Source organism: Barbus barbus (assembly GCF_936440315.1).
Source record: "Barbus barbus genome assembly, chromosome: 45".
In the NCBI taxonomy this organism is placed as follows: Eukaryota; Metazoa; Chordata; class Actinopteri; order Cypriniformes; family Cyprinidae; genus Barbus; species Barbus barbus.
This window is the reverse complement of record NC_136723.1, coordinates 20618351-20644216: the sequence shown is the minus strand read 5'-3', so window position 1 is coordinate 20644216 and position 25866 is coordinate 20618351. Positions and strand designations below refer to the sequence as shown.

General features: G+C 36.0%; 1 protein-coding gene across 1 annotated transcript in view; it reads left to right on the top strand.

Annotated features, from left to right (window-relative positions):
- The first annotated feature begins 20434 nt into the window (after positions 1–20434).
- The window catches only part of LOC306863961 (transcription factor 7-like 1-A), a 30415-nt gene continuing 24983 nt past the window's right edge, over positions 20435–25866 (top strand). The window contains exons 1-3 of the mRNA XM_079407589.1: positions 20435–21163; positions 21266–21338; positions 21432–21559. Coding sequence (XP_079263715.1) covers positions 20978–21163; positions 21266–21338; positions 21432–21559 — 387 coding nt within the window. The 5' untranslated portion in view covers positions 20435–20977. The remainder of the gene's footprint in view (positions 21164–21265; positions 21339–21431; positions 21560–25866) is intronic.

Sequence of the window (25866 nt, the reverse complement as noted above, 5' to 3'; positions counted from 1 at the left end):
GCCATTAACATTCTTTCTCACACCTTACTTTCAGCCGAGCGGCCCGGCGGGTTCCAGACCCCTTGCTGTCAGGCTTGAATGACCAATGCAGACATTTATTCACAGGCCTGAGCGCAGCATGCTGGCCCTGAGCCGGATGGTGCCAGACCCCCGTCCCGCCTGCACGTGCAGCTCAAACACCACGAGAGAGCAGCTTTATTGTGTACATTGTGGCCATGTAATGTTTATTAATGCTTCGGCCATGTAAACCTTTGTTTATCGTGCCAGTAAAGCCACTCACAATATTGTATTGTGACAGATGACGAAGGCCGGCGGTAATGAGTGTCCATTGCTCCGGGACAGCTGCTAGCGCTTCACAGCACAATACAGCTGGTCTGCTCTAATTACCTCGGCCGTGAGCTGGTCATCTGAGAAAAATGTAAACCATTCAGAAGGAAACAGTGAGACGGCTTCAGAGTGAGTTATTGATAATGTGGCATGTAGCACTTCATCTGGACTTCACGCTGCTTCCTGAACATAAATTCATTTGGACTCAAGTGCATAGCGTGCGTTGTAACCTGGCCATCATTATAATTTGTCATTTTAAAGGAAATGAATGTAAAAATGCATCAGTGAGTTGGTTAATTCACTATATACAGTCAATTGAATATATTATCTTTAACAAGACAGCAATTTATAATGCTAAAAATACATTTATGTGCATGTTAAATAATTTATTATATTTATCATAAGCCTATTAAGAATTAGACTACATTTTTAATAATTGGTCATTATTAAAAATGTGAAACAAATGTCACATTATTTAAAATGTAAAGTTTTATTATGATATGATCTGTTGCCTTTAAGTTATAATATTTAAATTTTAATTTTAGTGAGTTGGTTAATTATTTTTAAAAAGACAACACTGTAAAATGCTGTAATTTATTTTTTATTTTTTTTATTCAATCTAAACTGTATTTAACAGGACATGCATGTACTTGCTAAATCAGATATTATATGTAGCAAGAAGAGACTAAATCCTGTTTTAGGACTGTTAAGATGTTGACATTATTTTGGCATAATGTGACATTATTTTCATGACAATTAAGCACATATAGCCCTATTTCATTATTGTAATGCAAAAGTAAATCTCATTCTCAATAAAATGTGAAATATAATGTTACATAATTTAAATGTATTATTCAATTATTTATATATTATGATAGTATTTCTTGTACTTGCTTTAAGTGTGTGTGTGTGTATATATATATATATATATATATATATATTATTTATTTATTTGGGATTTTTCACTCTAAAATAGAGACTAAGTCTTATTTTTAGGACTAGATTTTGACATTATTTTCATGACAATTAAGCCCATATCTCATTTTTCCAATGCAAAAAAACTAAACAAAAACAAAACTCATTCTCATTATTAAATGTGAAAAAATTTCAAATGATTTAAATGGTAAAGTTTGTATACATTATGATAGGATTTGTTGTACTGCCTTTAATTTATACTGATTTTAATTTTAAAAATATGTTGTGTCGGAACTGAATCGTTCTCATATTACCTGCAAGGCAAAACTAAATATTAAGACTTATTTTCAGAGAATGCATTGTGAATATAACAGTAGTTTTTGTTCCACTTGCAGATTTATTTTTGAGCTCCTTATGATTTGTCTGTAATCATATAAACTCAGAGGTCAGTCAGGAGGCCATAGCTGTGATTGTGATTGTCACTCCTGAGGCGTAAACTTCACCTTGATTCGCTTTGACACTTTTCACAGGGGACTTTTACAACCTGTGGGTTGCGGTGGTCTAAACAACATTGTTTGCTTTGACTGTGGTTAGCACAGCCCCTACAGCGTTTAAAGGTTTATTTGGTGTGCTGAGAAGAGGCTTGTTTTTGACAGAGTGACTGCTTTACGGTGAGAGTTTGTGTCCTAATAGTACCTTATTTCCTCTCCACACTAGACTGGCCAAAACAGAAGCAAACACCCCAGATAACACCTCTGCTGTCCACATGTCCTACAGGACTGTTCATTTTGAGGTATACTGCAAAAATGGCTCTGATAAATGTTAAAATTGTCATTTTAATGGAAAATAATGTAAAAGTACTACAGTAAGTTGGTTAGCTTATCATAAATTAAGTAAAAGATTATTATGATTATTATTATTAAACTTAACGATACAATGTCTAATTTTCTGTCAAACAAACTTTTTGCATTTATATTATATAATATATAATTTTTTTTATTTATATTTTTAGATTTAAAAAATATAATTAGAAAAATGTATTAATATTTAATATTACAATATGCCATTTAATAATACTAAATTAGGCTTTAGATTTTTTTCCTTTACATTCTATAAATAAAAATCAATGCTCTGTAATACAATTTGTTTATTATGGTGGTTATCAGTATATTTTAAAGTACAGGATTTTTTTCATGTTTTTTAGGTAGATTTAATTTAATATATATAAATAATATAGAAAATATATTATATTTATATATTTTATATTCTAAATCAAGTTGTTAATGTTATAATATTTACCTTAATATAGTTAAATCTGGCTTTTATTTTTAATTTGGAAATATAAAAGCCATATTCTGTAATGTGTTTATTATCGTGGTTACCAGTTTTTACATTGTCTCTGTATTTTTTGTACAGAGAATTTCTGGCAACCACATTGAAATTTGGAGTAGAATTTACTTGGAAACAATTTTGACTGAGAAATTGCTAGTCACTTTTTACAAATAATTAAGGGGGGGGGGGGGAAGTAACATATTGAATTAAATGTGAAATTTTGAAGTAGATATACTGAAATAGTATTTTCTTGTAGTACTCCGATCTTTTGTATTATTTACTTCAGAAAATATTTTTTTACAATGATCAGACATCTTCCTCTTAATATTCACTAGATGTTTTTACAATAATATTTACCTTATTATATACTATAATGATTAATAATTGTTTTATGAATTTTATCGATACTTGAGAATGACATCAAATATAAAATTCAATTATATTCAACAAATAGTATTAATCAGATTCGTTACATTGTAAAACGCAATGCTGCAGTCATATTTCAGACTTTGAAATGAAAAGGTCTGACTCATAATTGTGGTGTAATGTGGTTCTGGTTAGTGATTATTGTCCAGAGGGACATTTTTTCCTGGTGTCAGAGGGCATAATCTAATGTGGGGATAAATCAATCAAGCCTGAAGTGTGCTGGTGGTCAGACCTCTGGTCCATTGTTGGACTGACCCATTGATTCCCCAGGGAGCTCAACATGCTGGCAATTAGTCTGAACCCTTCCCCTCCCATCCATTAGTCAGTCCAAACAGCATCCAGCTCACCAGGACTGCTCCGTTCCCTTAATAATTCGCCTCTGGTTCAAACAGAAATCAAAGTCAGATCCTACACTTCCATTAGACAAGCCTGTTTAGTGGCCTAAATCCACTCTACAGTGTTTCTGGAGAGCAATTGTTCCTTTACGGCATTGTGAGGAACCCACTTGATCTGTGGCTTTCTTCAGGAGATCTGACACAACAAGTGGCCAGCGCTATCCAAACAGGTTTATCACACAGCAACTTCGGCAGGCGCTCTCCAACTGTTTGAAATACTGTGACACATCCTTCCGCCTCACCCCTTCTCTCGGTTTCCTTGAGGAACAAAAGAGGGATTTCCTTTTGGACTGATATATGGCGTGGCAGGAGTGAAACAGCCACCAATGGAAGATATAATGTCTCATCACATTAGCCTGCTGACCGCTGACAGGCAAAAACCTTTCATTGGATAATAAGAATTTAAAATGGGGGGGAAATATCATTATGAAATAAATGCTTTTCTCTAATACACATTGGCCACAATTGTCACAGCACGTTGGAGCCAGGGAACGAGGAGGCGAGGAACCTTTCAAAACATTGACTTTATTCACTAAAACTTAGGGAACACTGGAGACACGGAAAGACATGCACAGAATGACGATTGAGACCGGACACAGACGCAGGGAAGCAGAGGACTAATAAACACTGGGGAAAACTAGATAATTAATATAAAACAGCTGGAGACTAATAAACTAATGATGAGAACTAAACGAGAACAGGAAACTGATCAAATAAGGGCACGAGAGGAGGGGAAACACAAGACACAGGAAGACAGGACTGACAACAATTTACGGCAACCTTTTATTCAGTACTTTTGAAACCTCCATTTGCCAGTTTAACAGCTCTAAATTTTCTCCTATAATGCCTGATGAGGTTAGAGAACACCTGACAAGAGATCAGAGACCATTCCTTCATCCAGAATCACTCCAGACCTTTTAGATTCCCAGCTCCATGTTGGTGCTTCTTCTCTTCAGTTCACCTCACTCACTTTCTACAGGGTTCAGGTCAGAGGACTGGGATGGCCAGCAGAAGCTTGGTTTTGTGCTCAGTGACCCATTTTTGAGTTGTTTTTGAGGTTTGTGTTTGGATTATTGTACGGTTGGAGGATCCAAACATAGCCCATTATAAGATTTCTAACTGTTGGTATTTGATAGAATCCATGATGCCATGTGTCTAAACAAGATGTCCAGGACCTCCAGCATAAATATAGGCCCACAACATCAAAAATACAGCAGTATATTTCATTGTACACATGGGGTACTCTTCATTCCTGTGTTCACCAAACCCATCTTGAGTGTTTGCTGCTAAAAAAGCTATTTTTTTAGTTTCATCTGACCATAGAAGCCAGTCCCATTTGAAGTTCCAGTCGTGTCTGATAACTGAATATGCTGGAGTTTGGTTTTGGATGAGCTAGGAGAATTTTTTCTTGAAACCCTCCCAAACAACATGTGGTGATGTAGGTGTTGTTTGACAATATTTTTATTTTTAGGTTTTCTGACCCTGAGACTCAACTATTTTCTGCAATTCTCCAGCTGTGATCCTTGAAGAGTCTTTAGCCACTCAAACTCTCCTTCTCACCGTGCATTAGGACGATATAGACACACGTCCTCTTCCAGGCAGATTCATAACATTTTCTGTTGATTGGAAATTCTTAATTATTGCCCTGATGGTGGAAATGGGACTTTTCACTGCTCTAGCTCTTTTCTTAAAGCCATTTCACTCATTTGTGAAGCTCAATTATCTTTTGCTGCACATCAGAAATATATTCTTTGGTTTTTCTCATTGTGATGGATGATTAAGGGAATTTGGGCTTTGTTTTCCCTCCTATTTATATTTCTGTGAAACAGGAAGCCATGGCTGGATAATTTCATGTTCATAATCACCCTGGAGTGCTCAAAATTGTGAATATGAATGGGAATATATTTCAAGATATTTTACTCATAAGAATTTCTAGGGGTGCCAATAATTGTGTCTAACGTGTATTTGACAAAAACATTTATTTCATAACGATATTTCCCCCCATTTAAAATTCTTATTATCCAATGAAAGATTAGATTTTTGTGAATTTTTTTAAATAAAAGATCAAAAGGATTAACAATGCAGATTAATTTTCACAGCCTTCTTTGATCATATTTACCAAGGGTGCCAATATTTTTGGCCCTGACTGTGTGTGTGTGTTTATATATATATATATATATATATATATATATATATATATATATATATATATATATATATATATATATATATATTAGTGCTGTCAAATGATTAATCATGATTAATCGCATCCAAAATAAATGTATTTATTATGTATATATAAATACACACACACACATGCATGTGTATATATATAAAAAAAAGTAAGTTGTTTTAAATATAATTATATATAATATAAATATATACATGTAAATACCTATAAATATTTTTTAAATACTGTATGTGTGTGTATGTATATATACATAATAAATATACAGTACATGGTACACACACATATAATATGTAAACAAAAACTTTTATTTTGGATGTGATTAATCACGATTAATCTTTTGACAACAATAATATATATATATATATATATATATATATATATATATATAGTAAAAATATAAATATTTAATTTGTTTGCCTGCTTGTCTACTAAATATTGAATGTCAAACTAAACATTTTTCTGCTGACAAAAAGCAAAATGGTATGATACACACAGTTGTATTTTTAGAAATTAATATTTAAAACAGGGAAAAAAGAAAGAATTAGGGGCAATCAATAAATTATGAATAATATGTGTGAATAATATGTAATCCATAAAAAGTAACTGTAGTCTGATTATGACCAATGTAATTTAATCTAATTACGAGTACATAATGTTTGGAATCTGATTACATAATCCAGATTACAAGTAATCAATTAGATCATCCAATTCGTAATCTAATTGTGTGGTTCAATCTCGTATCCCAAAAGTCCTGGACGAATGAAAAGCTTCATGAACGGTTTAGGTTTTCCTTGTTCATTGCCGGTCTGAAGGCCCAGTGGAAGAGCTAAATACACACGCAAAGAGCCCACGGAGCTTGAGGGGCCCCTCGGCCCCATCCTCCCCCAAACTCATGCGTCCCGACCAACTGCTACAGTCCACATAATTCCAATCCGGTTTTCACTTCCTGTTTGCGAGGGGTGGGTGGTCATCACACAGACACTGGCTTTTACACTAACAGACTCATAAATATTGTCTTGAGAACTGATGCCTGTAAATATTTGGCTAGATAGATGCCATTTATTATTATTAATATTTGCCTGCCATCAGGTACTAAAGCTTACATGCCAACTGCAGAGATGCTAATAGAATAAATTATATATGTTGGAGTCTTTCTTGGAGAAAGTTAGTGACTACTTTCAGATGAATTAGAATAGATTTAGTTACATGTTTACATGTCTCAGAGATATAATTACAGCTGCAGGCATGACCAGCAAGGATCCATCCAGTGCAGTCACTTTAAAAAATGTTAGTAAATAATACATTTTACATTCGTGGCAGATGGATAATGTATATTTTCCATTTTACTGAACCGTTTTACTCTCTGTATCAAAATGCACAGACAATCATTATAAGCCAAACACAGCAGTGAAGTTTGTTTGAGTCGTCTTTCTGCTAGTGCCACAAGTTTAGCCCATTGGAACGTAAGGTCAGCAAATGGAGAGGAAGGGATATGACTATGACCTCCGCTGGGAAACAGAGGGTTTGTATTTATATACAATGGGCACTCAGCAGCCGCTGCACGTTGGGACCGAGAGCTTTCACCACCGCCTGGGGTTAAAGGTTAATAGCCTCTTGGAGTTACATGCACAGAGCACGGGTGAGAGGTCACAATAGGGAGATGAAGACAAACAGGTCCAAAGTTTCACTAAATTCAGATCGTTTTCATTTAGAAAGGAATAACCTGTACTTTAATATGCGTTGTAGGTGTGTACAATAAGCTTTTTATTATTTTACAACCAGTGCTGGCTGGGTAGATTACTTAATTGTTGCCTGTAACCAATTACAAGATTAAAATTGTAATCCATAAAAAGTAACTGTAATCTGATTATGAGTTTTAAAATGCAATTTAATCTAACTCTTAGAATCTGATTACGTATTCATATAATCAGTTATTTCTTATAACACTATTTAGTTGTGCTGACTTTAAAGGTCTTTAAAGATGCAATAGAGCAGATTTGATCACAGTTATGCTGAACGTATTCTGACATACTCTAGCTGTGACTCTTCCATGTGTAACTCTGATTAATTGTACCCCTAAAGCAAAATATTATGGCTTTACACTCGTATTTCCTATAGCTCAGTTAAGTTTTCATTTCCTGAAATCAACTATAAAAATGTGTGCAGTATAGAAACTGCGAAAGAAATTGTAATGCGCCACTGCGTAGGCTGATCTTAAAATCATTTATTAGTCAATGAACAGTCGTTAGTCAAGATCAGCTGCGTACAGGCTGCATAAAATGGCTAATTTTAGTTTAATGGCCACATATATTAAAGCTATTGAAAACTGGGCTGTGCCGAGCTAATTATTTAACCTAATTGCAGCCATGTCATGTCAACAAATAAGTCGTTGCTCTACACCCTTCCTTACTCAGATTTAGAGATTGGTATCGCTGTTGCTGCCTGCCGTAATTAGCACCTTCCTTTTCGTGGATCATGAATGAGTCTACGATAAAGGCTTTGTCTTATTTGTTTTAAGGAACCTCTTTTTTTTTGCCCAAGTGGGCTCTTCCTTCTGTTTTTAGTCATCAACGACTGAAACCACAAAGATTTTAATAGCTTCAAAATGTTCCATCAATCTTTGTCTTTAGCAGTTGGCTTCAAGTCTAGGTTAATGTCATTGCCTGTTTTGATATGTGGTTATCCTCCCTATTTGGATGCACTTTTTGTGACAGCGAGCGAATTACTCAATGTAACATTCCAGATGTGAGTTTTGTCAAAATTTCCATATGCCTGTACGCTTCTAGCGCCTAAAACTCACACGGATCTGACACTTTGGCTCTCAAGATATACGACCGCTGAGAAATTAGCACAACAGACGCTGTAGAAAACAATTAATCATTGCTGCCAAACTACATGATGCCTGTAGCTGCAAAAATGCAAAGATTTAGCGTTGATTCTGGGATTCTGTGTTGTGAAGGGAGGATGTTTGGTGATGCAGCTTTATCTGATCTATAAATGCTCATTGGGGGCTCTTGAAAATCAACATTACTGGACCTCATGGACAAAATATATGAAAGTCAAAAGAGAGATTTCCACAGTATTCAAATGGACATAATTCATAAAGTTCTACTTATTTTTGTGCTCCCTTGCGTGTTTATATATTGAAGTTGTGACAAAACAAATGTTGCGACATTTTTGTCCTTATTACGTGAGTGTAACTGATCATGGAAAAAGAAGAACGTTGGGTGGGGTTTTGGTTCTATGTAATGATCAGTGATTGGATGTTGAGATGTGGGCGTGGCACACAACAGTGGAGGCAGGTCATCATAAGCTTTTTATAAAGTGTAACATTCTGGACACCAACCACAATTTATATTTAAAGCCTAACTTACTGGCCGCTTCTGTGTAACATCAAAGTAATTACATGGTAAATCCACATGAATTGTCTACTTAATATAAAGTGTAACACTTTCTTTGTGCTGTTAGTCCTGTTACACATTTGTACTTGTAGTTACACAAACATTAGAGCTGTATGTACCAATGTGTACTTACACTATCTAACACATCTAGTTACTAAGTAAGTACACAGGTATTAGGGACACAATATAAAGTGGGACCAAGTATTATTTTAATGCTTTTGAGCATGATGAGAAAAGGGCGAGACTTGAAAGTGTTCAATTATGTTGGGTGAATAATTTCAGTGCACAGCATTTAGCAGAATGTCCACTAGAATGTGTGGGGAAAAGTCTGCAGAACAATGTCACAAAGTGTACCGTGCATGCTATTCCTGGCCAAACCAGGAAAATGGACGTTATGACGCTGTACGAATTAATCACTGCATGTTATTCCATCTTCTCATAGGCTGCAGAAAGATTGTGAGGAAAAAATACCCTGAAGGATTAACATTCTCTTCTCACAATGTTTCTAGGCAGCTGTGGGTTTGTGTAAAAGTGCCGAACTGCAGCTGCATTAGCTGTGCACTGTGTACTTAACAGTACAGAAATATCCACAATAATATGAAACAGACTGTTTGCGTGACTTGCATACTTTAATGGTTCCTAAAAACACAGATCCATTCCTTTGATTAGATGTTACTCAACTAAGTCTGTGATAAGCAATCAGATGTGTCATACTATCAGCACTGTTATTTCCTGAACAGGAAAAGCGTGTCTGCGTCTGCAAACCACACTTGATCAGGTGTAGTTAATGATTGTCGGCCCAGGCCTGAGTAGGGCGATCCGTTAGCAGCTATTATTAAGATCAACTGAATTTGTTAGGGATAAGGACTCCACATGTGGTGCTTTTGCAATATTTGTGTAATGTTGTGGCAACATGAATATGCCTGAAGAGCATTATTTGAATGTCAAGTGTAAATCGCATGGTGCCAATCTGTCTAGAAATGCATCTCATGCTAGAGAATATAATTTTCCAAGTGGGGCACATGCTATGCTAACCAATCAGATCTGATCTGGTGTACTGCTGCATAAATTAATCTGCTGTTGGGATTGCAAAATGTCATCTGTTCTAATCTGACAAGCATTTGAGAGCTTTAGGACAATTTATATCAAGAAATATGTTACGAATTCCTAAGAACTTAACATAATAAATCAAGCATTGTCAAGTCAAGTCAAGTCACCTTTATTTATATAGCGCTTTTAACAATGTAAATTGTGTCAAAGCAACTGCACAATATCAAACATATCACAATATCAATATCAAACATATCACAATATCAATATCAAACATATCACAATATCAATATCAAACATTGGCCTCTGGCCAACAAACCAGCAGTTCAATTTAACTGCAGCAAAGTCAGATTGTAAGGTCTCAACTAGTTCCAGTGGTCATTTGGTAATTCTGTATGTTGTCTGAGCGTTGGCATCCTCTGAGGGGTTGGCATTATCTTTTCTCAGGTGTTCGGTCATCTCAGATCATTTAGGGGTTGGATCCAGACTGAAGCTTCTGTCATTCCTAATTACCACGGGATGTTAATGCATTGTTGTCTTCATACATTATGCATGGCTCTATGCTCAGTGGTTGCTCTTATATAATTCATGAGTCTTTTTTAGAATTGGTTCCATTTTTTAATTTTTGGATCGGTTAATGATTCTCAAATGTGGATTTTAAGATGATAAAACACTCTGACATTGATTCCTGCACTACTTTTTCAACAACTCTGCAACACCGTCTCTGAATATACAGATAGTGAAGTCCGATTCTCAAAGAAATGACTCTAATGAATGGTTCTTTTACTGAATCGGAAACATACAGCGTAACAGGTGTAGCTCGATTCCCGAATGAATGAGTCTTATTAAATGGTTCTTTTCGTTGAGTGAAAAAATACAGCAAAACCAGTGTAGTCTGATTCTCTGAGCGAATGACTCGCCAAATGAATAACTCTAATGAATCTGTTCTTTTTACTGAATCAAAAACATACAGAGCAACCAATTTAGTCCGATTCCTGAATGAATGACTCTCATGAGCCGGTTCTTTTCAGGGAATGAAAAATATAAAGTAAAACCAGAGTTGTCCGATTTTAGAATGAATGACTCTAATGAATCAGTTCTTTTTACTGAATCAAAAACATACAGTGCAACCAGTTCAGTCTGATTCCCAAACGAATGAGCCGGAGCCTTGTATTGAATCAAACACACACAACTAACTAAACAGTGTATTAACTGGCAGTTTATTCATAAATAAATAAATATATATATGAAAATAAATTCTGTGAAGAAACCAAGATATCAAGGAGATCTCATTTGTTAAAAGCATAATGTTCCTTTCACGACATCAACCGTTGTTTTGTTTCAACCAAAGAAGAGTGTTTCAAATTTATGTCTCATTTTTATGTGTGTAACGCCCTAATGTTTTAACAGCTAGAAATAAAACAGAACGATGGAAGTCATATTGTGCTGACTGGCTCCGTCTCATTAGAGTTTTTACTAGTGCCTGTAGAGAAAAGCTGAAATAATGTTCATGTCTCCTCCGTGCCCAGAAATGTGCTGCGGTTTGAACAGGAGGGGGCTTTTCATGAAGGTTTAATGTAGATTGTATTGCATTTTTATTTTTGTGCTTTTTACGAGCTAGCACATGAAAATAATACAGGAATAGCCAAAATAACCAGGGTTTTTAATGCAGTCTCATCTATCTTTGTTCTAACAATTATGTAAAACAGATTTAATCATATTTTAATCTCAGTTACGCTAAACAGAACACCATCGGTTAAAAGCAGCCATATCATCTGGTCATGGTAATGGATGTTTAAGGCAAACACATCTGTTGAATCCGGGCACCTACAGCGCTTCTCTCTTCACTAGAGAATGTTTCTGTCTACGGCCCAGGTGAGGAAAGTCTCCAAGCCACAACATGACATCCATCTGAGGATCTTTAATGAGGATGTCTACCACTGGAGACGCTGGATTCATGTGAGGCCCACATCGGTGAGGACAAAGGGTGAATTCTTCCCCGGACGAGTGCGGCTAGAGGACGTAGTGCAGATACCAGTGGAGATAACCACTGTGGGTTCGAGTTTCCACCAGCTGGTCGCACATACTTCTGCTGTGCACAGAACTGTGTGTAATTGAGGGCGGAGTGTATGAACCAAAACCTATTATGCAAACATATTTTTGAATGGCTGCAATGTCTTTTGAATGGCTGTAGTGATGTTAATGGGGAATTATGCATTATTATGAGAAAAGGGGGAGACTTGATAGTGTTTAATGTTAAATTTTTTGTTTATATTTACAATTCTCTCCAATTATATATATATATAGTGAGAGAATAGAATTTAAATGCATTTTAATATAACTCAAGTTTGTTTCAAATTGTTATACTGTACATATACATTTTATTAAAAAAATTATATTTTATAAATAAAATATATTTATAAATATAATTTACAATATTTAAATAATAAATATTAAAATTTCAGTTACATTGAAATTCTATTTAAAATACGTATAGAGGTAAGCAGGCGGGGAATGGGAATGTCTCTAGGGGCTTATCTGAGTGTGAATGTCCTTTTTCCTTTTCCAGGGGATATATATATATATATCAACCTGCACACTTTGCCTATGTCTGCTAATATTTTACTTTCTTTTTCTATTGGTCTCTGGAATTGTCAGTCTGCTGTCAACCAAGCTGATTTCATTACTTCCATTACTAGTCATTCAAGGTTAAACCTCATGGCCCTGACAGAGACCTGGATCAAACCAGAGGACAATGTTACACCTGCAGCACTGGAAGAGGTGGAGGTACTGGTCTGCTCATCTCTAATAATTGGAAATTTACTCCTTTACCATCTCTGAGTATCAACAGCTCCTTTGAATCACATTCGGTTACTATTACCTACCCTCTAAAAATCCATTTTGTAGTTGTTTATCGTCCTCCAGGATCACTAGGTAACTTTGTGGAAGAATTAGATTTATTGCTCTCAACCTTTCCCGAGGATGGTACTCCCTTAGTCTTACTTGGAGACTTCAACATCCACCTAGATAAACCTCAGGCTGCAGACTTCCACACTCTGTTAGCCTCTTTTGATCTCAAGAGAGTGCTAACTACGGCTACTCATAAATCAGGCAACCAACTGGACCTTATTTATACACGACACTGCTCACACTGCTCCATCACCTTCAACTCAACCTAGCTGAGACAGAGCTGCTTGTAGTTTCAGCTAACCCATCGCTTCATCACAATCTCACCTTCCAGTTAGGCTCATCTACCATAACTCCTTCAAAAACAGCCAGAAACCTTGGAGTTGTGATTGATGATAAGCTGACTTTCTCAGACCACATTACTAAAACTGCAGATTTGCATTTTACAATATTAAGAAGATCAGGCCCTTTCTCTCGGAACATGCAACACAACTCCTTGTTCAGGCTCTTGTTCTGTCCAGACTTGACTATTGCAATGCTCTCTTGGCAGGTCTTCCAACCAATTCTATTAAACCTCTACAATTAATCCAAAATGCCGCTGCAAGATTAATCTTTAATGAGCCGGAAAGAACGCACGTCACGCCTCTGTTCATCAATTACCAATAGCTGCTCGCATTAAATTCAAGGCATTAATGTTTGCCTACAGAACTACCACCGTGTTAGGCTAACCAAGACTTGTAATAGCACTTGCACATTGTTGCTCTTTTGTTGGTTTTGATTGCTTCTTATGTCCTCATTTGTAAGTCGCTTTGGATAAAAGTGTCTGCTAAATGACTAAATAAATAAATATATATACATACACATATATATGAAGTGACATAATGCCAAGTATGGTGACCCATACTCAGAATTCGTGCTCTGCATTTAACCCATCCAACGTGCACACACACACCGTGAACACACACACACAGCAGTGACACACACGTGAACACACACCCGGAGCAGTGGGCAGCCATTTATGCTGCGGCGCCCGGGGAGCAGTTGGGGGTTCGGTGCCTTGCTCAAGGGCACCTCAGTCGTGGTATTGAGGGTGGAGAGAGCGCTGGACATTCACTCCCCCCACCTACAATTCCTGCCGGCCGGAGACTCGAACCCGCAACCTTTCGATTACGAGTCCGACTCTCTAACCATTAGGCCACGACTTCCCCTAAATATATAAATATATATATATACATATGTAATTTAAAATGTACATATTTAATATTTACATATTAATATAATAATTATATAATATATGTATGTAGATCATTTATATTTGCAAAATGTATTTATTTAAATATATAATTCAAGTATAATATATATTTGCACATTGTCCTTGTATTGTGAATTGTTCTGCCGGAACAGGAGTGTATGAGGGTTTATGCTAACCTAGTTCCTCTAAAAAGAAAGGTTTTAATCTACTTTTAACAACCAAGTTGGACTTTACCCACCTTTGTCCAAATAGATTAAAATGAAGCCATTGCAGTGCACTTTAACTACTGACTATTACTCTTCACACCATTGTACTTAACTAGTTTAATCAGCATTTGGCCAACCAGCTTCATCATAAAAATCATACTGGCTGAATAGTGAATTTTGGTCATGATGATTCACCACCTAGACCAGCATAAGACTAGCATGGAGATGAGTTTTTATGGATATCTATGACATTGGGCACAGTGAAGTTAAAAAAGCACCACGTGGTACATGGGTTTAGTAAAGAGCACTGAAGTGTAAATCAATCTGATATCAAGACTAATTGTTTTAATAAGGCTTAGCATTCCTAAAATATTTTAATCCAATTCAAAGTAGACCACATGAGAACTGGACCAAATTCAGCTTCGCCTTTGAACTTTAATCCAAAGATTCAGAAAGTCTCTGTTCATTCTGAGGTGTTTCTTTTTCAGCATGATTTTCTGTAAAGTGTCCAGAAGCGAGAGGGAAAATCAACCATCAGACCTAGATATTTATTACAGAAGCACAATAAAGATACATTAAAAACATAAGTATTTAAAAACACAGTAAAATGTCATTAAATATATCAATTAAACATACAAAATAGCTTACAGTATATACATATATAAATGGTATAAATATAATTTATATTTATTTATAAATATAAATTACAATATTAACAATGTTAGATATTAATTAAAATGTAAATTTTTATAATTAATATATGTAATTGAGTATTTACATATCTAATCTAAAAATATATCATGAAAATTACAAATAATTAAACATTATTTTTAATTATTTTAATACTGCACACACATACAGTATGCATATAAACACTTGTTACTGAGTTTTTAATTACTCTGTGCTTCAGTAATAAATATATTTAAAAATATTATAAATATTTTTTATATATTATACTATTTTTTATAATATTATAAATCACTTTTAAATATAAATCATTTACAACAAAAGAAGTAAATTACTGCCATATATTTTTACTTATTGAATATGCTGTTTTATTTGGCAATATGTCCTGTTATGAAAGTGTTGTGAATGGGACTCATAATGATTTTAACTAACCTACAATCTATTGGCTGGCAGAAGTTTCTTAGAAAAATGAAGTAATGTTGTCAGGCCTGGTGTGCCATTCACAGCCTCTAAACATCTCAAAATAGTGTTACCTAAATACTCTATGATTACGCAAACACCCACATCTTCTTTACAAAGCGGGAAAGTGTCGTAACCGTAAAATATTATACTGTGGCATCCACAGATGGTATGAATATAATTCCCTTTTGCATCCAGGCTGTTTTTGTGTGTTTTACAGCTTTGGATTTTACATCCTGTCCAGGTGAAACTGCACTCTATTATTTATGGCTCGTATAAAAATGTGCCTGTTCCCACGTGCTGTTGAAAGTTTTATTGTGTTAATTATACATTGGCCCAGAGTCTGGAGACCTGCTTAGAAAGTGGAGGTAATTGTGTCAAAAGGGAGGTTCAACACGTGTGCGAAGGCTTTAGCTCACGCCCACAGCATTTGCATCTTTTTTTCTGCTGTCATACTGTTACTTGCATGGATTTTGCATGACGGGACATGTCCTGAATGACAAATAGCTCTCGTTGGTGGTACTGATGGCTGGTTAATGGGTACACAATGTCGCTATGAGATCTATTGAATCTGTACTTTCAATGGTAGAAATCAATCGCTATAAACGGCAGAAAAACAAAACTCCAATGTGATCCATATGAAAACACAGCAAGTCAAAAGTCACTATTCTTTTACGTACAGTATGTATATATATATATACTGTAGGCTGTATGTATAATTTTATGTATCAAATATACGCTAAATATGCAAAAAAAAAATTTAATAATAATAATAAAAATAATGTAAACTATTCTGTTTTATTAAACTTTAAAATACTGGAGTTGAATATAAATATTAGAGTAAATGCAAAATGTAGATTTCAAAATATGTAAAAAAAAAATTTTTAATCTTTTCAAATCTATAATAGAAATGTATTTTATACATATATTTTAAAACAGTTTAAAAATATATATTTGGAGCAAGAAAATCTTAAAATACATTTTGAGTAAATGCTAAATGAAGTTTTAAAAATATGTTTTGGACATACACATGTATTTAGACTGAATATATATATATATATATATATATATATATAAAGAAGTGGAAATATAAACTAAAAAATGATAAAAAAAATGTATATGTATATATAATTTAAAATTTAGATTATTAATGTTTTTTGAGTGTATTTTTGTATAGTCTGTTTTTTTTTAAATATATATCTGGGGAAGGAATATACATTCTTAGTAAATGTAAAAACATCATCAACAAAAAAAATACACACGCACATATGAATATATATATAAATATAAGTTATAATTGAAGTTGTCAAAGTAATTGATATTATTAAAACAAGTAATATAAGTTATATACATAAGTTATATATAACTAATATATATATATATATATATATATATATATACACACACACATACAGACACACATACAATCTAAATATGTATTTTTTCATGGGAAATTTAGGGTTAGAGGTTTGTTCAAATCACTAAACCTTAGTCTGAGCAAAATAATAGTTATGCTTGTCTTACCAAAGACCACTAATAACGATAAAACTGTACATCATTTGACAGTTCAGATGAAACTGCAAAAGTTGATTATGAATGTCATTCTCAGGACGGGTCACAGAAGATGAAAGCAGAAGAAGCCAGCGGTGAACCCAGGATTGACCTCTCACATGTGCAAGAATGAGGGAAAGCTTTGTTTCAGATTGTCTTAAAATAGGAACTAGTTCCTCATTTTTCTCTTGGATTATTCAGAATACAACAGTCAACAGTTTGCTGGTGGGAAATGAATTTTTGCCGGCCCTACGAAACCCGAGAATGGTCTCACGTCTTTGGTTGATTTAATACAGCGTTGATTCGGCTCATCACTTCTCATTTTGCTTTGATTACACAACAAAAGCACAGAAATAAGGTGTTAAAACATGAAAGCAACCGAATTTTGAGGCACAAAAAAGTAGGGTAGGATGAGAGAGAGAAGAAATGGCAGGTAATGCAATATTCATGGAGCATGAGGCAGATTTCCCTTTAGTTCTCATGATTAGAGGAGGGAAATCTTCGCCCGGCCCGTCTTCTTAGAGGACGGATGCATTAATGGAAAGTTGTTATTTTTTTTGGTACTTTCAGAGAAGAGAGAAGATGTGGCTTCATCAAGGAGATGCACTTCTCCTTCCCCTGCTCTTTGATGTAGTGAAAAGACGTCCACGGTTAACCCTGAGTGTGCAGCAGCTGAGTATTTCTCTTTTAAACCGGAGATGATGAAAGTGATGGTGCCGTGGTGGCGCTGTATTGGGGGGAGTCCAGCTTCTCTCGAAAAAGAGATGTGACCCTGATTGAAATGAGGAACATATTTGATCTTGAAATGAAGTGCTTCCTTGCTTTGCTCTAATGCACTCATCTTTGATCATCAAACGTAATTGATATTACCACATTGCCTTTAAAGCTTACTGAACGACACGCCAGCATATTGTCCGGAGAATATTGGAGTCATTGGTGGAAGGATGTTCATTGTGTAGGATATTTCCAGATGAGATCAGCACCAGTGTATTTGAAATAGAGCAAACCGAGAGGAAAAATGCATGCAAATGCGCTGTAAAACATTTTTATTTATTTCGTTATTAAGTTGTAAATAAAGATTAATGGAGTATGTTTTAAATAATATATATTTCACTCTTTCTGTATCAAAAATTCACGTTTAATGTATTGTGTGCTAGTGACATTTACTAGCAATTTCAGTCTTAAGACAATCGAAATATATTTAGATATGTATAAATAAGGAAATATAAGTAACTAAAACTTTATTTGTGTGTGTGTGTATATATTTAATTATTAATATATATATACATTATATGCATTTGAACATTTGAAAATATATCCATCAATTGGCGAATAATACATTTCTTTTTCCTTTTTATTTATTTTCAAATCCACTTTAATTATACAAAGTAATATAGCAATATATCTAAACCAAATATATTTAAAAAGAAAATTATATAGAAAATAATGGAAAATAAATAGGTCTATATTAAGATATATATAAATATAAATAAGGAAATTTAAGTAAAGATTTGAACCTAAAATGTAGTGAAATTTTTTTTTTTTTTCAGTGTGCATATTTGGTAGGCGGTATATTATATTCTGGAGTTGTACCAGTCATTAATGAATCACAAAACTGTTTAACACGCACCTGTTCCCCGTGCTCGATTTGATTAGCCCCTCTCATTTTATTTATTTGGTTTCAAATCTATTCAAATTTTTGGTTGGATGCAGAGATGGTGCTGAAGATGTGTTATTTATCCTTGGCCAACGGAGAGGAAATCTGAAAGTGAAATTCCCATGTCGCTGATAACCACAAAGTCAACATGTCAATAATTCATTGCTCATATGATTTAATATATCAGCGTTTGAATTATTCATTCTCTTGGTGTCTCTCTCTCTCCACCTGACAATCTGAATCCGACTCTCCCAGTACTTTCATATTCATTTCAATCGGACTGCCGCTGAATGATTTATGGACGGCTGACTTGGCCATGCACTACATGTAAAAGGCCATCCGTGCTGATGGAAAAAACAAACATGGACACAGTCTGGAGTATTTGAGCTGCTCTCACCGGCGTCCCCTGGAGAGGAGCGCTGGAGCCATTGAACGCAGGGGGATACAGAAAACCACACAAGAGTGAAAACTAGAGGCTTAATAGAGTTCAATAGAAGACAAACCTGCAAAGATTGTAGATTGCATGTTCAGATAAAGAGCCATTTGGCTCACAATATAGTCTTAAGCCACCTGTGGGAGACAGAATCCACAGGTGGGCCTGAACTGAGACCCCCTCGGTTTAAAGTAAATGTTTAAAAGAATCACTGTTTTAAGTTTGAAAGCTACTGAAGTATATACAGGTGTATCTCAAACAAGAAGTAATTCAACCAGTTGTAAATCAGATCAAGCATTGTAAAACTGAATGTTTCTATAAGAAGCTTTGTTGTGTACTTTCAACAAACACCTCCTCCCCTATTTATCCTCCAACATGCAAAATGTCCCGTATTGTAGTCTACCCGCACAAAACAAGACGTGGGCTGAGGTGGCCTTTGTGTTCCTGCAACATCTGAACAGCGGATTTTTATAATCAGACTACATCTGAGATCATCTGCTGATTACAAATATTATTAAATAATGTCAATTTAAACAATTGATTTTGATCATTATTAATAAGTCTTGATTATAGATAGATAGATAGATAGATAGATAGATAGATAGATAGATAGATAGATAGATAGATAGATAGATAGATAGATAGATAGATAGATAGATAGATAGATAGATAGATAGATAGATAGATAGATATGTGTGTGTGTGTGTGTGTGTGTGTGTGTGTGCGTGTGTGTGTGCGTGTGTGTGTGTGTGTATGTTTATGTGGTTTATGAGGACACAAATTTGTATAATGACATGGGTATGACAGAGGTATTACAATATGAAGGTGGTTTATGAGGACACTGCCTATGTCCCCGTAATTCAAAAGGCTTAAAAAAACATACTAAATGGTGGTTTTTTGAAAATCTAAAAATGCACAAAGTCTCCTGTGAGGGCTAAGTTTAGGTGTAGGGTTAGTGTAGGGCAATAGCACACACAGTTTGTTCAGTATAAAAACCATTACGCCTATGGAGAGTCCCCATAAACCACAAAAACCAACATGTGTGTGTGTGTATACATACATATATATATATATATATATATATATATATATATATATATATATGGGTAGGTAGATAAAATTAATATGATTAGTAGTAGTAGTATGTTGCTGTTGTTGTGATGAAGCTGAACCCAGGTGCTGACTGTCTCTTTAAGGGGGTTGTCTTGTGAATCGAGTGTCGGTTTACATCTCAGACTCCTCCTTCATTCTGATGAGGGTGTTCCTTCTGCCCCAGTCCACTTCCATCATCCAGGGATACAAATGTTTCATTATCCACATTCGAGCCTGTCACCGGAGCCGAATTCTAAATATTAAACATAGGTTACAATCGGGACTTTCGTGCGCCTTCAATCAAACCATGGGATTGACACACTGACACGGAGAGGCTCGAGCGTTTGGAAGAGAACCGCACTGACTGAAACTTTGTATCCTCACCTTTGTTTCGCGAAACTTTTTTCGTGCATGACTTTCCGTTCTCTGCAGGATTATCGGAAGATCCCAGGCTCGCGAATGGATATCAAATGATGCCCGTGGACTGTTTGGGGGGTTTATTTCAGTGTGGTTTTGTAGGAAGAAAACCCCAATCCACCGGCTTCTGCTCTGATCATGGGAAAACTAGGAACGGCTTGTTTTTTCTAGCCTCGGCACAGTCGCGCTTGTAAGATTTGGGGTTAGTTCGGATTACAGCTCTCGCTGAGAGAAGAAAGTTTCGTTTTAATCAGACTTTTGGGGGTTTAAAGCGCCAACATGCCTCAGTTAAACGGAGGAGGAGACGATGACCTGGGAGCAAATGATGAACTTATTTCCTTCAAAGATGAGGGTGAGCAAGAGGAGAAAATATCAGAGAATGTGTCGTCGGAGAGAGATCTGGACGAGGTGAAATCTTCTCTAGTGAACGAGTCCGAGAACAACAGCAGCTCATCAGACTCCGAAGTAAGCAAAACAGCCCACTATCATTTTAATGCACTAATGCATGCATTAAGTGTTCATTAGTAGCGCTAAAACTAAACCGATGCTTTATTTCCCAAATGCAAGCAAACAGACAGGCGTCCCCGACCCAGACCAGAACTAGAAAGTTATGAGAAACAGAGAGAACACTTTGTGGAAGGTAAAAACAACAGTTCGAGATGCATTCCTTGTGTTTTGTGTGAGTGATTGATGCATAGTAATGAAAATGATTGGTTTGCTGTCGCCCCTAAAGCTTTGAGACGACAACAAGATGGAGGATTTTTCAAGGGACCCCCTTATGCTGGTTATCCGTTTCTTATGATCCCAGATATTACGAATCCATACCTCTCCAACGGATCGCTATCTCCCAGCACAAGAACGGTACGTGCCACTTCACTTTAAACGCAACTATCACCTTCATGACGTCACGCCGCACTCCTTACATTTTTCTGTTGCAATACGCGCGTTAAAAAGTCGCCTTTCAATTCTCCTCTTTGTTTGACTTTTTCTGTTTAGGATCTCTTTTAAGCCTCAAAAACTAGTTAATACCCAAGCAAGCTTTGTGTTCCAAAAGTTTACTGTTGTTTGTTACCACTTGTTGAGTCTTGAGCATGCATGTATTAGGAGGCCATTCTGATGCGTTGCACAATAAGTCATTTACTTGGGCTCACCCGAGCACAAAAGAAGCCTTTATTCGCCGCCTCCAATGGCAAGAAAATGGACTTTTCTCAGTGAGATGTCTGCACAATTCATTTTGTATTATCATAACAGGCGACAAACTGGAGGCAAGCCCAGGCAGATAGGATTCATCCAGCTTTTGGTGTCAGGAATGTGTCTTTACTCCTTTTGTTGTTGTGTGATAGGATGTTGCCCGGTTAGAGAGTCAAATTTACGACTGGGCGCATAGATATCGAAATCAGGAAAGGTTGGTTCTGATTGTGTGTGTTTATGGTTTATGTCATGAAGACCTTTGAGTTCATTTGAGCCACATGATTTTCTAGATAAGTTCTTCCCCATCAGTGAAACTATCTTTCAATTAGAGGGCTGTTATGCGACTATTGTTATCATTAGTTACTGCTTGACGGCCCTATCGGAGGTCTCTACTGGATGCCCATTATCTTAATGACATCTTCACCTAGGGGGGCAGTTTGGCTACCTGAGCAGCAAGCCCCCACCGAGGTGTCTGAATCGCAGGCAAATTGCTGCATATGTTTGTCTTCCTCCATTTAGCTCCATTGGAGTTTTTTTTGCACCGTGTTTCCCTGTTACTTTCTAAAGCCGCTGTGTCAATGTATAAGTGATGAGGCATGCGAACGTAGGCTAACATGTCATTGTGGGAAAATTTCAGCAAGACTGTGGTGATAAACATTCGTTCATTGTGCTGCTAACTCGTGAGAATGCATAAATCTGTTGGTCATACATTTGGATATTAGATGTGGCATTAGATTTGCTTGTTTGCAGCACAATGGTTTTTTTCAACTAGTCAAATAGCATTAGCCAGAGAATAGTTGCTGAGTGGTTTGACTAAGGAAAACAGGTTACCTTTAGCAGCTGTAACAAAGAGCGACTGTGATTCTAGTAGATAAGATGGATAATAACATCTGGCTTGCTGGTGTGTGTGTGTGTGTGTGTGTGTGTGTGTGTGTGAGCCCGAAGGCAACTGATTCAACCATGTCTTTCCCATTGTACAATAGAAGGGTTGTGTAGGCTATAGTTTTGGAGTACAAAAGTTTGTGAAGCGCCACTCAGTCTATGAGGGGGAAAAAAACATGTAATGTTACTGAACCGAAGCTGAAAATTGTTTACAGTAACTGTTGGCACTGGATCTTCAATGTAAACACAACCTGCTATGCTAAGATTTTTTGAAGGAGCTTTATTTTCTCTCAGGTCATTTTAGTTTGTACGATGAAAAAAAAAAACACTAAAGCTTTTCTTGTAGCGGGTTTAGCTTCCCTCTACCAGTTATAAAGGAGCTTTAGATGCTTTTTCTTAACCGAGTTAGTCTGCTTTAACAAGGTTTGCTTTGACCCCATGTTGAAGTTGCTTAATGTTTTATCTTCCACAATGTCCTCTTTTCGCAAATGCTAATTCAGCACTTTTGTAGTTTTGAACGTCCCCATCAGTTTAACAGCATTGCTCTTTGTTTGCTAATTATCACTTCCTTACTTAACAATGCTTCTTAATTGATTTAATTATATTGTGGTGAGTGTAAACAGGGTAAAAGTCCAGTGCTTTTGTGTGCAGATTAGTCAAGATATTGTTGATAGCGCTGTGAGGCTAATCTTGTTTGATTTTCTTTCTTGGTTTTGTTGGTGTGGCTGTAATGTTTTGTTTATTAATTTGATCTGCTAAAGTTTTTTTAGATGCTATTGCTAACATTTTATGCTAGCTTAATCCTAGTGTAGCACAGCACAGTAGCAATTAAGCTGACTTTGCAAAAACTAGCAACGTTTAAGGTCCATTCACACCAAGAATGATAACTTTAATAACTATATTTGCGGATTGGCTAATGGATGGATTCTGATTGGCTATGTTTTTATAACTGATCAACTGGGAAATAACAGCCATTGTAAAATTTGTTAAAATCTGTTTACAAGGACGATAATTATTACGCTAGTTGAAATAATTTGCACAAAGTCGCACTAGCGTGTAAGTGGCAAGCCCTCGATCGCATAGCTGCGCTGTCGGAGCACGTCGTCCCTTTTTGACTGGCATTCTCTTCCCCTCCATCTTTCTTCCACTCTTTAAACTCTCTCCTCTACGATGGTATTTTAAGACCTACGAGACAATATAAAGTAAACAGAGGAATTGTCCTGCATACGAGAGGGCCTTGTTTTACATAAACAAACAGTGCTCGGGAGAGCGGCCCTGTCAACAGCCCAAGCCTTTTCCACACACTCAGCACTCAGAGACGGGGTGGGGTTAGATGGCGAGAGAGAAACCAGGCACCCCCCTCCAGCCTGTCCCACCTCCCCATCTTCAGCTACAGAGGGGACATTGTCCAGGCCTTTAAGTTAAGACAGCATTCCTGTAGTGCAAGACGGTTCAGGAAACCTGAAAACCGGTGTACGAATGTTTGCACAAATGACCGAATAAACACAGCTTTACAATTTTATCCCGACTTAATGTGTTATGTTTTTTTTTTTCTTCTGTAAGGATAAACTAAACAAATCCAAATTAATTTAGAAATATTTCAGTCTCTCTTTTGCTGTGTAGAAGAAGTGTGCTGTATGAATGCTGTGTCTTGTTAGGAGGCCAGGAATTGCATGAGACATAAACCAATTCTCCTTTTTCCCTTTTTAATGTTACTACTACTTCAAGTGGCAACCGTTTAAAAACCTTCCCGACGTTGGACGCGTTCCACTGAAGACCCTTTCTGGTAACCTGATTATTGACTGAGATTAAAACCAGAAAGTTCCTTAAAGAAAGAAATGTCAAGCCAAACATTATTGTCCTCCTCTGTTTTTCCACACAAGCTTGGCGTCGTTCTAGACATCAGATTTTTTAAATAAATTTTCAAAATAAAGACCTAATTTACAGACGTTCCTCCTGAAAGGAGAGTGGTTTATGAATCTGTACATGAGGGCAAACCACAGGGGCTGAAGAAATGCTACAGGAAGTAGATAAAGGAATGCAGGGAGCTGTTCCCAAGGCCGTAATGCAGATCTCTTTCCTGTTGATCATATCATGTCCTGCGCTAGCCACATGGAATCATTCTGAATTTGCTGTGTTTTTGCAATGGATTTTATCTCTTTGGCCAATTATCCTCATATGGCATTGTGTTTACAGTATGGTGTAGATAGCAAGAATGCCATCATTACATAGTGGTTTTAATTAGTTTGTGTTTTTAATGTAATGAAGCAGAACTGCACCGTATCTTAATGCATCTGCTTTTTTTATTATTATTATAATTTTTTGAAAACTAATTTTCAATACTTTCTAATTATTTTCTGCTACTTATGCTTATACAGTCCTAGAAAAAGCTAATATATATGATAGCTTTTTCTATAACCATTTGTAAGTTACTGAAAATTTTAAACACTGTGGCGCTGTTTGTTAAACATCTCAACCAGCCTGGCATTGCATCATTGGTTCAGCCAATGGCATGAGTTTTGGGGCAGGGCTACTTGTTTGAATGACCAACTGCAGACGGGGACATTTTTGAGTCATTTTTGCTCAGAAATCACACACTTCACCTTAAGAATTTGATATTTCTTTTCATTTTTTGATATTTTTTCATGCTTTTGCATAACTCAAAATAATATTAAATTCATGCTTTGAAAAAAACTGATGCCAGAAGTGTTGGTTTGATAAATAAGCATTTTATCTTTAGTCTTGTCGTTTTACTTAGTTTTTTATATGCAGTTAGTTTCACCCCAGTATTCAGGTGTGTGTTTATCTTTTTGCCATTGTAAAGTATCTTTTAATTTGTCTGCGCTCACATTCATTTGTCCTTGAGGGACTTGAAAACTCTGGGCCTTGAATCAAAATGATTTCAAGTCCGAAGACAAATCAGGACTCTAATATGGGTGCAGTTAGCCTGATCTTTTAGGGCTGTGCTCCGTTGGGAACAATGTAACATTTTTTTCCCCCCAAGGCAAAACAGACTGAAGCCTCGTTGGAGTTTCTGTGTTGGTTTTAGTGAGTGTGTGTGAGCCGCTGACGTCATTCTCCATTGATAAGATTGT